The sequence below is a fragment of the Carcharodon carcharias genome, chromosome 12 (assembly GCF_017639515.1).
Source record: "Carcharodon carcharias isolate sCarCar2 chromosome 12, sCarCar2.pri, whole genome shotgun sequence".
Classification (NCBI taxonomy): Eukaryota; Metazoa; Chordata; class Chondrichthyes; order Lamniformes; family Lamnidae; genus Carcharodon; species Carcharodon carcharias.
The window spans coordinates 131,381,889-131,394,998 of record NC_054478.1 but is presented as its reverse complement, the minus strand read 5'-3'; the positions used below and the strand labels follow the sequence as shown (position 1 = coordinate 131,394,998).

Below are 13,110 nucleotides of genomic sequence, written 5' to 3'. Positions count from 1 at the left end.
ATTTCTTTTTATTTTAAATCCTAACGGAGATTTCATGCCACCCCTGGATGAGGTTTAATCAAAAATGTAAAGCCCGCCTGACCGATTAATCCGTCCGCCAACTGTAAAGCTGGATGGGCCATCAGAACTCGCTTACGGAACCAACAAGAGGGAAAAACATACTTGACCTCGTCCTCACCAACCTGCCGGTCACTGATGCATCTGTCCATGAAATATCGGTAGTAGTGACCACCGCACAGTCATTCTGGAGACGGTGTCCCACCTTCACATTGAGGATACCCCCCATCGTGTTGTGTGACACTACCACCGCGCTAAATGGGATAGATGTTCGAACAGATCTAGCAGCTCGAGACTGGGCATCAATGAGGCGCTGTGGGCCAACAGCAGCAGCTGAATTATACTCGACCACAATCTGTAACCTCACGGCCCGGCATATCCCCCACTCCACCAATACCGCCAAGCCAGGGGGTCAACCCTGGTTCAATGAAGATTACAGGAGGGATTGCCAGGAGCATTACCAAGCATACCTAAAAATGAGGTGAAAACCTGGTGAAGCTATAACACTTGCATGCCAAACAGCATAAGCAGCAAGTGACAGGCGGAGCTAAGCGATCCCACAACCAATGGATCAGATCTAAACTCTGCAGTCCTGCCATATCCAGTCGCAAAAGGCGGAGGACAATTAAACAATTCACTGGAGGAGGAGGCTCCACAAATATCCCCATCCTCAATGATAGAGGAGCCCAGCACATGTGCAAAAGATAAGGCTGAAGCATTTGCTACAATCTTCATCCAGAAGTGCCGAGTGGCTGATCCATCTCAGCCTCCTCTGGAGGTCCCCAGCATCGCAGATGCCAGTCTTCAGCCAATTCGATTAATTCCATGTGATATCAAGAAATGGCTGAAGGCACTGGGTACTGCAAAGGCTATGGGCCCTGACAATATTCTGGCAATAGTACTGAAGACTTGTGCTCCAGAACTTGCTGTGCCACTAGCCAAGCTGTCCCAGTACAGCTACAACACTGGCATCTACCCGGCTATGTGGAAAATTGCCCAGGTATATCCTGTACACAAAAAGCAGGACAAATCCAACCCAGCCAATTACAGCCCCATCAGTCTACTCTCCATCATCAGTAAAGTAATGGAAGGGGTCGTCAACAGTACTAATAATCTTCTCACTAATGCCCAGTTTGGGTTCCGCCAGGACCACTCAGCTCCTGACCTCATTACAGCCTTGGTTCAAACATTGACAAAAGAGCTGACCTCCCGAGGTGAGATGTGTGACTGCCCTTGACATCGAGGCAGCATTTGACTGAGTGTGGCATCAAGGAGCCCTAACAAAACTGGAGAAAATGGGAATCAGGGGGAAAACGCTCTGCTGGTTGGAGTCATACCTAGCTGTGGTTATTGGAGGTCAGTCATCTCAGCTCCAGGACATCACTGCAGGAGTTGTTCAGGGTAGTGTCCTAGGCCCAACCATCTTCAGCTGCTTCATCAATGACCTTCCTTCCAACTTCAGGTCAGAAGTGTGGATGTTCACTGATGATTGCACAATGTTCAGCACCATTCATGACTCCTCAGATACTGAAGCAGTCCATGTCCAAATGCAGCAAGAACTGGACAATATCCAGGCTTGGACTGACAAGTGGCAAGTAATATTCACGCCACACAAGTGCCAGGCAATGACCATCTCCAACAAGAGAGAATCTAACCATCGCCCCTTGACATTCAATGGCATTACCATCACTGAATCCCCCACTATCAACATCCTGGGGGTTACCATTGACCAGAAACTGAACTGAACTAGCCATAGAAGTACTGTAGCTACAAGAGCAGGCCAGAGACTAGGAATCGTGTGACAAGTAACTCGCCTCCTGATTCCCAAAAGCCTGTCCACCATCTATAAGGCACAAGTCAGGAGTATGATGGAAAATCCCCACTTGCCTGGATAAGTACAGCTCCTACAACACTGAAGAAGCTTGACATCTTCCAGGACAAAGCTTGAGTGGCACCACATTCACAAACATTCACTCCCTCCACCACTGATACACTGTCGCAGCAGTGCGTACCATCTACAAGATGCACTGCAGGAATTCACCAAGGCTCCTTCAACAGCACTTTCCAAACCCACTACCACCTGGAAGGACAAAGGCAGCAGATAGATGGGAACACCACCACCTGGAAGTTCCCCTCCAAGTCACTCACCATCCTGACTTAGAAATATATCCCTGTTCCTTCCCTGTTGCTGGGTCAAAATCCTGGAACTCCCTCCCTAATAGCACTGTGGGTGTACCCACACCACATGCACTGCAGCAGTTCAAGAAGGCAGTTCACCACCGCCTTCTCAAAGACAACTAGGGATGGGCAATAAATGCTTGCCTTTCTTCATGGGTTGAATCTAAGCAGGGGGAATATTTTACCCCAGTGGACCCAGCATTTCAGTTCAGGCAAGGTCACAACTGGGGCAGACCTCCAGCCAGTGGTCCAGCTGGGAGGGACCAGGAAATCCATTCCATTTTATTTTCTTTTGTGTTCTAGCCATTTTGCCTTGTGTTCTGCCGGAACCCACCACATCAACACAGGGATGTCCAACATTTCCTGAAGTAGTCCAGGAATTCCTCTCTTTGTTGCCTTCAGAAGGCCCTCAGTGGAACTTAGGCTAGCTAAGAGCTAATGTGACTCACAGAAGCTCCAGAAAAGGCCCAGACCTGTCAAAATAAGGCAACTAATTGTGGAAGGCTTCTCATCTCACTGTGTAGCAGGGTTACTGCGCCATCAGAGCCAGTGAACTCTGCAGTAATTTTTTTCTCTGGTCGAGATGCTTCAAGAAGGGTGGAAGTTGTGTGCTATTCCTCCTTTAACCTGCTAATTGGGGGCTGATGGTGATGTGTCTTCCAAAGGTGTGAAATGCATCTGCTCCAGACAGGTTAATGACCCCGTCCACGGTATTTGGGTTGGGATTGGCATCCATGGTTGTGGGAGGCCAGGAGTGGCACTCTGCTGCTTGTTCTGGCAGTGACCCTTGAACTTTGAATCCCAGTGTTTAGACCAGAGGCCTGCGCAGTGCTTAGGAAGGTGAGGTACTGTTCCTTAAGCTTGTGTCAAACTTGGTTGAAGATGGAAAAGTAAGACAACAGATGGGAAAGGATGGGACAAATGGCTCAACCTATCTGCAACAAAAACAGAATTACCTGGAAAAATTCAGCAGGTCTGGCAGCATCGGCGGAGAAGAAAATAGTTGACATTTCGAGTCCTCATGACCCTTCAACAGAATCTAGTTCTGTTGAAGGGTCATGAGGACTCAAAACATCAACTCTTTTCTTCTCCGCCGATGCTGCCAGACCTGCTGAGTTTTTCCAGGTAATTCTGTTTTTGTTTTGGATTTCCAGCATCCACAGTTTTTTGTTTTTAACTCAACCTATCTGCAGTTTGTTCTCCCAATATAGAAGGAAATGTATCCTGAATAGAGGCTAAAATACAATGGATTGGATAAAATAAATAATGATCATCCGTCATTCATTGGCTTCTTACACACTAATGTTATCTTCTTTATTCTCTATGCAACAGGGTGGCAAAGGACCTCCTGGGCCCAAAGGAGACGTGGTAATTTTTATTCTCTTTGTAAAATTTATGTAGTTTATTTTCAGTAAACCACCAGAAATGCAGCTAAAAGCTAAATTGCTTACAGAGCATCACTTGACATTGTTTACTCATACAGAGGCACCGCAGTGATGCTAATGCATAAAATATCTCACATACGTGTGCATGAGTCTTATATGTGTCAATAAGAGATTCTGGGCTCATGCAGATATATACCATGGGCCCAATTTTAACTCACTCAAAACCCATTCACTTCGAGCTAAAATCATGCCCCATATTGACATACACACACACACAGATACTGGGATTAAAAGGAAGATGGATTAGCCCATATACACACTACTGTCAGGCTTCTTGTTTGGCTGACACATGTATCATCATGTCCCATGCAATGGGAAGCTCTAAGCTTGCTTTACTTTTTTCTTCGTTCTGAACATTAGGGTCGCAGAGGTGACCTTGGAGCCAAAGGCGGTCCTGGACCCAAAGGAAATCTGGGAGAAAAGGTGAGCATGAGTTACTTTTTTCTAAAGCTTTCTTGTCAACACGTAAGTGAAACGTGCAGAGGAGCTTAAACTAAAGGAGGTAAAATCTCAAGGTGTTTTCCTGCATGAGGAAAGTTCAGCAGCCACGTTCCCTATTAACTCCAGCATGGAAACTTCCATTGGCAGAATCACCGATTGATTTAACTAGGCTGTACCAGAATAATTGGCATTGTTGCCATTGGCAGCAATCTTTATATTTAGCAGCTCATGGTGTTCCCCCCGTTAATGTGGTATTTCTCAGACACAGGCAGTTCTTCCCCACTAATGTTGCAGCTACCCTCACAAACTCAGAACCAGTGCTACGATGTAATGTAGCTGATGGGCATCGCGCCAGGCAAGGTTATTGTAGAGCTCCCAATGTTCCAATATTGCCTTGGACTCTCCTTGATATTGCTGCAAGCCACCAGGGAGGAAAAGGTCATAGGGGCATGAAAGCCGATTATCTTTTCCATTTTCTTTGATCGCTTCTGTCACTTCTAGAAATAAAGGGGAAAGGAGCTGGTGGAAGATGGATTGGTGGAAGGGGCTGGTGGAAGGGGGATTGGTGGAAGGGGCTGATGGAAGGGGGATTGGGGGTTGGATTTGAAGGCAGACAGTCATGTGATAAGACGTCCAGGAATATATCCACCCAGAGTTCGCAACCCAAGGTTGTAAGGCAAGACTTAGCGGGGTTGAAGCCAATCTGTTTTGCCAGTCCTGGCACATGAATGGGCATAAACACAGAATTTGGGAAGGGAATTGGACAGGGTGGTTTTGCTGTTGCAGATGTCTGACTCAGAAGTAGCCCATGTGTGATGGTATAACTACAATCGTGGCAAGCACTGCCAAAACCTGATGCCTTTTGACTTATTAACCATGTTCTTGTCCCGTTTAAAGGGAGATGTTGGAAATGAAGGTGTGCGAGGATTGCCAGGTGAAGCTGGATTAAAAGGTGAAAAGGTAATGGACTATCTTATGATGTCAGAGAATGAGTGTAATGATAATTTAATAACTAATCTCATAAATATTTTCTAAATGGTTGGGAGCTCTGGGTGAGCAGGGAGATTTAGGGGATCAAATTGCAGAATCACCAAATGGGACATGTACAAAAAATAATTTGAAAGGTGAATAGAATGTTCGCCTTTATCTCAGGCAGCAGGAATATAAGTTTAGTAACAGCTATAAAGAGCTTTGGTTCGAACCCATCTGGAGTCCTGCATTCAGCTCTGGGCACCACACCTCAGGTCTAAGGGTGGGGATGGGGTGCAGCGCAGATTCACCAAAATGATAGCAGGGCTAAAAGGGTTAAATTATAAGGCCAGGTTATGTAGACTGGGCTTGTATTCCCTTGAGTATAGAAGATCAAGGGATCTCATTAGAGCCAGGCTGTTCAGGGTTGATGTCAGGAAGCACTTCTTCCTGACAAAGGTCAGTGGAAATCTGGAATTCTCGCCCTAAAAAACTGTCGAAGTTGGCGAGGAGGTGGATGGGTCAAGGGGGATGGGTGGGTGGGTGATTTACTTTTTTTATAGTCCAGTGTATTCAGTGATATGGAACCTAGATGAGTAAATAGAGTTGAGCTACAGATCAACCATGATGTAATTGAATGGCGCAACTGACTCAAGGGGCTGAATGGCCACCTCTTGTTACTATGAATGGAAGCTACTCCTGATTTTACTATAATAATTGGGGTTTATCTTGGAATTTAATGTTTTTTTTTATTAATGGTGTTGCCATGCCAAACTGAAGATCAATCATAGAGACCTTGGCCTAAAGAGGAAGGAAGCCTCCTTCCTCTCTTTTTGGCTAACACTGGAACCGGTGGTCACTCCACTGGCAGTCCTGAGTTTTATGTTGGTCAGTGCAGGAAACCCTTCCATTTCTTGCTCACTCATTGAAATCTTCACTTTGTTCACAGGGAGATATCGGCCTCCCAGGACCAAGAGGAGGCCCAGGCTTGCCAGGAGGAGCAGGCTTGAACGTAAGTTGCCATTTATGACCCTACAAGCAGTGAGCACCAACTTAGGGTCGCCAACTCTGATTGGACATTTCACGGTGGTTTCATCACATGACTTCCGCCTGCCCCCCCCAACTCCACCCCCCCCCCCCCCCCCCCCCACTCTGCTCTTTACCTCACCTCCAATATTCCTACAACTAATAAACAGAAGATTTCAAAGGAAATCAGGGAACAGGCTCCTACATTTTTCAATATTTCTATGATTTTTCCCCTCAGTTGTCGCAACATTGGCTGGGATTTTCTGGCCCCACCAGCAGCCAGCATCATCACGGGCAGAACGGAAACACATGGAGAGCTGTTAAAAGCCAACGGCTCTCCAAATTTTTTCACCCCGCCCATGGCAATGCCTACACTGGCGGAGTCGAAAAATCCAGCCCATAGTCCATGAAATGAATTCCTGAAGATTCCAGGACAATGCTGGAAGGTTGGCTACCCTAACCTTGTTAATGCACAAGGCTAGCAGAGAGCCGGAAATTCAGGTGTCCTTTTTGTCATGTTTAAACAAAGTCTGGCCATTACAAGTAAGGTTTGGGAGCACTTGTTTTACAAATTGCCTAATCCTTTTAGTGGTATGGCACCAGAACTGAAGTTCAGTGAGGCCATGGTATTTGGAGGTTGCTCATTTGGTGGTGTACTTCAGTTTTAAACAGAACTATGATCAAGTGTTCCTGTGTCAGGATGTCTTGACTCCATGGCCCGGATATCTTTGCTATCGAGGCGGGTAGCTGGAGTTGGGAAATTTCCTGGCTTGCTGCACCCACCTCTTATAAAGGCGAAGCTGAGCGTTGGCGGCTACAGTGCAGCCAATGCCAAGCCGGGCTGATTAAAAGGTCCACTTTGGAGCTCGGAGACTTCATCTCAGTTGTGACATTTTTAGGACCTCGAGTCCTCGCCCCCCCCACCCCTCCCCCAACCCACCTGCTTGCCATGCCAACTTATGTCCCCCACCGACCTCTGTGGCCCCTTATAGCCCCCATGCCAACTCATGGCCTTCCATGCCCATTAACCCAGTATTCACAAAGTACAGAACAGATGAACCCTATAGTAACAATAACATGTGTGGAACTGTTACTTAAAAGAATCACCCGACACATGGACTGAGAAATGGGAATGTTACACTGACAAGGTGGCGAGTTATTCTTTCTGAGGGTGAGGCACACAGTGAGGCAGAGGAGGTATCCACTCTGCCTTGGTGCCCTGCTTTAACTAACACTGCTTGCCAGTGACAACAAAGGGAAACTTTCCGAGCCGGCCTTTTACATATTATCTCACCTCATCCAGGCTGCCGTCTGCCCTCTGCCAGTGAGATAACTCATCCAGCAAATGAGTGTCAGGTGGGCATCCTGTAGTTCCAACTTGTTTAAAATCTGCTTTTCCTTTTCCTCAGGGATCACGAGGAGATGCGGGTGAGGTTGGACCAAGGGGTGATACTGGGCCGCCAGGTCCTAAGGTAGGCAAGCTGCTATCGTTAATTTACAGATATGGACTCTAATTAAAGAAAGGCAGAGTGAATTGTAACATGGTGCAGGGCACCATGATCAAAGCCATGACTGATTGAAAAGTAAGATGGCTAAAAAGAGACTATGCATGTGGCCAACTCTTGCAATGCTTTATTTGGCCAAAAGCACAAAGAGGAAGAGAGGAGCCCTCAATGTTTATATTACATGAGGCAAAGAAGCCTTTTTCAGGGAATTTTTTTTTGGGGTTATATTTCTCCCCATCAATCTATTAGTTTCATTTCCCATCTGGGTGTGTATTAGAGAGGAGAAGAGCAAGACTAATCCCAAGATAAAAGCAAAGTACTGCGGATGCTGGAAATCTGAAACAAAAATAGAAAATTCTGGAAAAACTCAGCAGGTCTGACAGCATCTGTGGAGAGAGAGACGGAGTTTGGAGTCTGTAAGACTCTTCTTCAGACTGATCCCAATTTCTTTTCTTATATATTTGTTCATGGGATGTGGGTATCACTGGCTAAGCCAGCATTTATTGCCCATCCCTAAACTGCCGCCTTGTACCGCTGCAGTCCATGCAGTGTAGATACACCCACGGTGCTGTTAGGGAGGGAGTTCCAGGATTTTGACAGTGACAGGGAAGGAACAGCAATATATTTCCAAGTCAGGATGATGAGTGACTTGGAGGGGAACTTGCAGGTGGTGGTGTTCCCATCTATCTGCTGCCCTTGACCTTCCAGGTGGTAGATTTTGCAGGTTTGGAAGATGCTGTTGAAGGAGTCTTGGCGAGTTGCCCCAGGCATCTTGTAGATGATACTATGCCACTATGCCAGCAGTAGAGGGAATAAATGTTTAAGGTGTGCCAATCAAGCGGGCTGCCTTGTCCTGGATGGCATCAAGCTTCTTGAGTGCCGGGGTTGCACTCATCCAGGAAAGTGGAGAGTATTCCACCACACTCCTGACTTGTGCCTTGTAGATGGTGGAAAGACGTGGGGGAGTCAGGAGGTGAGTTGTTTGTCAAAGAACATCGAGCCTCTGACCTACTCTTGTAGCCACAGTAATTACGTGGCTGGTCCATGGTAACCCCCAACCCGCCTGTTGATGGCAAGGAATTCAGCAATGGCAAAACATTGAATGTCATGGGTAGTTGGTTCGATTCTCTCTTGTTGGAGATGATTGTTGCCTGGCATTTGTGTGGCGTGAATGTTACCTGCCACTTATCAGCTCAGGCCTTTGTGCATGTGGGTTTGGACTTCTTCAGTATCTGAGGAGTTGCAAGTGAAACTGGGCACTGCATATCCCCACTTCCTACCTTATGTTGGAGGGAAGGCCATTGATGAAGCAGCTAAAGATGGTTGAGCCTAGGACACTACCCTGAGGAACTCCTGCAGTGATGTTCTGAGGCAGATGATTTGCCCCAACAACCACAACCACCTTCCTCTCTGCAAGGTATGACTTCAATAATCAAGAAGATGAGCTAAAGGAACGATTAAAGAAAATATCAGACCAGCGAGACTATAAGAGGCAAATTAAATTGGTGATCACAAATTGCAGAAATATTTCCTTTCTCAAAGGGCGACGGATGTTTAGACTGATCTATCAGTTAGCCAGCATGATAGCCCAATTGGCCCTATCCCCACCGTGTTGTTATAACATCTGCCTGGAAACTGGTTCACACCAAGAGGCCAATGTACATCGGGGATAAGGAATGGGCCCTGCACTCGATCAGGTAGAAACAAGGCCCACCCAGTTTTGGGCTGCAGGCCTCATTTGCATGAGACTGGTGAGCTTTAATGTGCACTGGATCTCTGCAGGCTGCTCATTGATGGAGAGGAGTTCAATTTTTGACCGTAGCCCTCAGGTGTGTCCCAGGAGAGGAGAGAATGTGATTGGGAAGGACAAGTCGAGATGGGGAGGTAGGCGGGTTCTTCAGTTGAGGGTGGAAGCTCAGGAGATGGGTCAAATATTCAGGAAAGTAAAGATGATAAGGAGAGAGGAGGTAATGAGGGAGGGGAGGTACGATCAGGAGAGGAGGGGAAGCATCTGAAGGGAGGGGATGATACTGGGAGAGAGGAGTCATTAGGAAAGAGACGATCAATTAGGAGACAAAGAAAGTGATCAGGAGGCAGGGGGAGTGATGGGAGGGGGCCGAGTGGGACTGATTTTTGGTGTTTAGTACTACAGGGAAGCTGGAAGATACACGCCTGATCCTTCCAGCTCAACATTCAGAAAAGTAAACGTTTTAAAACATAGCTTTTTGGTGGTGGTTCCCAGCGGTCCCTTTATAGTTAGACCTCATGTACTCCATGTTTCCTTAACCATTTCATTGTCCTGAGGTTAAAAAGGTGCTTTATAAACACCAGTTTTTCTGGATTTTATATGTATAGCTTTGTGGTGTCGATGTAACTTCCTTCTTGAATTTATTTTAAGGGTGACAAAGGAAGACAAGGATTCAGCTTCCCTGGACCCAGAGGAGAGCAGGTACACAATCTTACTCCTCATTTGTTTTATTTTCATCCTATCTCATTTATATTATTCTGCCCGTTTTCACAAATAAGACTTTGAAAATGTTTGAAAGCTGCTTATTCAGCCTGGGGCTGGAGCACTCAAAGCACATGGAACAAAATCATTTCTAACAGAAAGCCCCTTGACTTTGAAATAGGACCAAGTACAAACCAAGCAGTGGAGCTCCAAGGGCTTTTTAACAACATGTGCAATGCACATTTAAAGGTTGGAAATTCCGCTGTCTAATTATGCTGTGTGAACACGAGTCGCATTCATCCTAAGTGTGAAAACTTTTAATCTTTTCATTGCAAATGGATTAATGTCTCTGCTATGACGAAACCGACAGTAAACCAATGGGGCTATCTCTTGACAATCCCTCCTTCTTCATAGAATGAGGTAGCACAGAAGGATGCCATCCAACCCATCATGCCTATGTCATATCTCCTTGAAAGAGCTATCCAATTACTCCTGCTCCTCTGACCTTACGTTTTTCGGAGGCAGGGAATACTGATTGAGATCAACTAATTCAGCAAGGACTGGGATTTGTACTTGATTTGCACATTTAAAGTTGGTGCAAAACTAGGAGATGCTGTTTACCAACTGGACCCATCAGCTGCTTCCATACCATATGGAGGCTCTTTGACAGTCATTCACGGTTAAATAACCCAGTTTCAGAATGGCCTACAAGGCAACAAGTGAACCTAGGCCCATCAGTAATGCGATGCAGATCTGGTTTATGATATTAATAACAACCATGTTGACTGATCTGGTTGAAATTGTTAATTTAACAAAGGCATTGATCACTTCCATTGAAATCAGAACTTCATACAACTATGTTGATTGCTTGATATTAATATCACACACCAAGGGCAGAATTTTGCCCTTGTCAGGTGGGTTTGGCAGGGGCAGGGGCACTCGGGGCTGGAGTGTGATTTCACAATTAAGGCCCGCCCAGTGTGAAACATGAGCGGCAATGCTCAGCGCTGTCTGTGTGGTGTGGGGGGGAGGAGGGCGAACACAAATTTCACACATGCACGCAGGTGAGCGCTTGACAATCTCCCTGAGACACAGAGCTGTCTCGGAGAGATGAAGAGTTTTAAAAATCAGAAATAAAGATTTTAAAAACGATATAAAGCATGTCCCCTCATGTGACTCTGTCACACGAATAGGGGCGTGTCATAAATGAAATTTTAAAAATTTGATTTCATTTTTATTTGATGTTGGAAACCTCATCCTGCCCGTGGATGAGTCTTCTTAAAAAATGCAAAGGCAAAATGCAACTGTAAGGTTGGATGGGCAGCAAAACTTGAGTTCATTAATACTTAATTAATGAACTTAATAGGCCTTCTAATTGTCATTGGGTGCGCTGCCAATTCCCGCACATGCCCACCGACCGACCTATCATGCAACTGCGCACTGATGCTGGGATGCTTGCCCGATGTCGTTGTGTGTCATTTCATGCTCGAGCGGCTTGGGCACCCACCCGCCTGCCGAGGTGAAAATTCTTCCCCAAGACTTCAACACATTTAACGTCAATTTTCCTGAGGATTTGATTTGGATCCCAGCCTTCCCCTTACACTTTCTGTCCTTTTTAGAATGCTACAATTTTTTCTTACAATGGTCATGAATCCATTGCTCCTGACCAATGAAATCCATTGCTTTCTTACTTCTAAACGACCACTGCATCAATTTTCTTAGTGATTGAGCATCGTGACTGCTTAGTAATCAAATCCATTTCTGTTCTTGGTTGATTTGAATCTATTAGCCTTGGCTTCCAATGTGTTTCTTCACTCAGTGAATACCTCTGTGACCTCTGTGTCTCTTTGCTTTTCAGGGGGATGAGGGAGTGGAAGGACCAAATGGATATATGGTGAGTGAGGCCTCTGTTAATTCAAAGCAGTGCATGAGTTAATATATATTAGTGCTGTGCAGTCCAGTGTGAAGCACAGTAAGAGAAAAGTTCAGGAAGTTACCATTGTTATGATGAACATTCTGGCTGATCTTGTTTTGGAAGAGGTGTTATAATCTGGTAAAATTGAAACTACAGTATAAGTTCATTGGAGCCATTGACAGGGAAGATTTCAATTCTTTCTTAAGAGCTTGATCAGACAGAAGTTTGTGACCTGCCACACTCAGATTGACATTGCAAGATTCTAGCACCCATTAAAGCACTTTTACTTAGAATTTTGGCTGTGGAACTCATTCCACAGAGGCCTCTGTAAGGTAGGCAGAAAGCCTGTGCATATTTCCACCCAGAAGTGCGCTGCCCACCATGTGGGGTAAGGCCAAGTGGAAAACATCTTTTACCCACACCTAAAGCAGATGTTTGGCCCTAAACACCAGCTTGAGGCCCCTTCTTATAAGACTGATTTGCCTGTGCCAGCCTACAAGATAGAAAGCAAGTAATTTACCTCAATGTTGAGATACGAGGAGGAGGTGTGTTCTTTATAGTCCCAACCCCTGAACTCATCACCCAGCCCCACCAGCGATTCTCGGCCCCATTCTCCTCTCAGCACTGCAAGAAATATTAGGGTTTTGGAGGAAGTAGGTAGGGAAGTCGCCGTTGCTTTAGCCATAATATTCCAAAGCTCAAAAACAAAATACTGCGGATGCTGGAAATCTGAAAGAAAAACAGAAAGTGCTGGAAATACTCCGCAGGTCAGGAAGCATCTGTGGCAAGAGGAACAGAGTTAACGTTTCAGGTCTTACAAAAGGTCATTCACCTGAAACAAGAAGACAGCGCACCAGCACTTTCTCAAAGCTTTTAGGGATGAGCAATAAATACTGGCCTGGCCAGCAACACCCCCATCCCATGAATGAATAAAAGAACATGTTGCCAGACTTGCTGAGTGTTTCCAGAATTTTGTTTTGTCGTTCGTTCATTCATGGGCTTCCATCACTGGCTGGGCCAGCATTATTTCTCATCCCTGATTCCATTGAGAAGGTGGTGGTGAGCTGCCTTCTCGAATCGCAGTCTATATGGTGTAGGTACACCCACAGTGCTGTTAGGGAGGGA

The 13,110-nt window shown here is 45.9% G+C and overlaps 1 protein-coding gene across 4 annotated transcripts in view; it reads left to right on the top strand.

Moving 5' to 3' along the window:
- The window catches only part of col6a2 (collagen, type VI, alpha 2), a 90,725-nt gene that overhangs the window by 53,561 nt on the left and 24,054 nt on the right, over positions 1 to 13,110 (top strand). For all 4 annotated transcript variants that reach the window (XM_041200477.1, XM_041200478.1, XM_041200475.1 and 1 more), the window contains exons 15-21: positions 3,568 to 3,603; positions 4,041 to 4,103; positions 5,019 to 5,081; positions 6,040 to 6,102; positions 7,526 to 7,588; positions 10,020 to 10,070; positions 11,929 to 11,964. In XM_041200477.1, the coding sequence (XP_041056411.1) occupies positions 3,568 to 3,603; positions 4,041 to 4,103; positions 5,019 to 5,081; positions 6,040 to 6,102; positions 7,526 to 7,588; positions 10,020 to 10,070; positions 11,929 to 11,964 (375 nt within the window). The remainder of the gene's footprint in view (positions 1 to 3,567; positions 3,604 to 4,040; positions 4,104 to 5,018; positions 5,082 to 6,039; positions 6,103 to 7,525; positions 7,589 to 10,019; positions 10,071 to 11,928; positions 11,965 to 13,110) is intronic.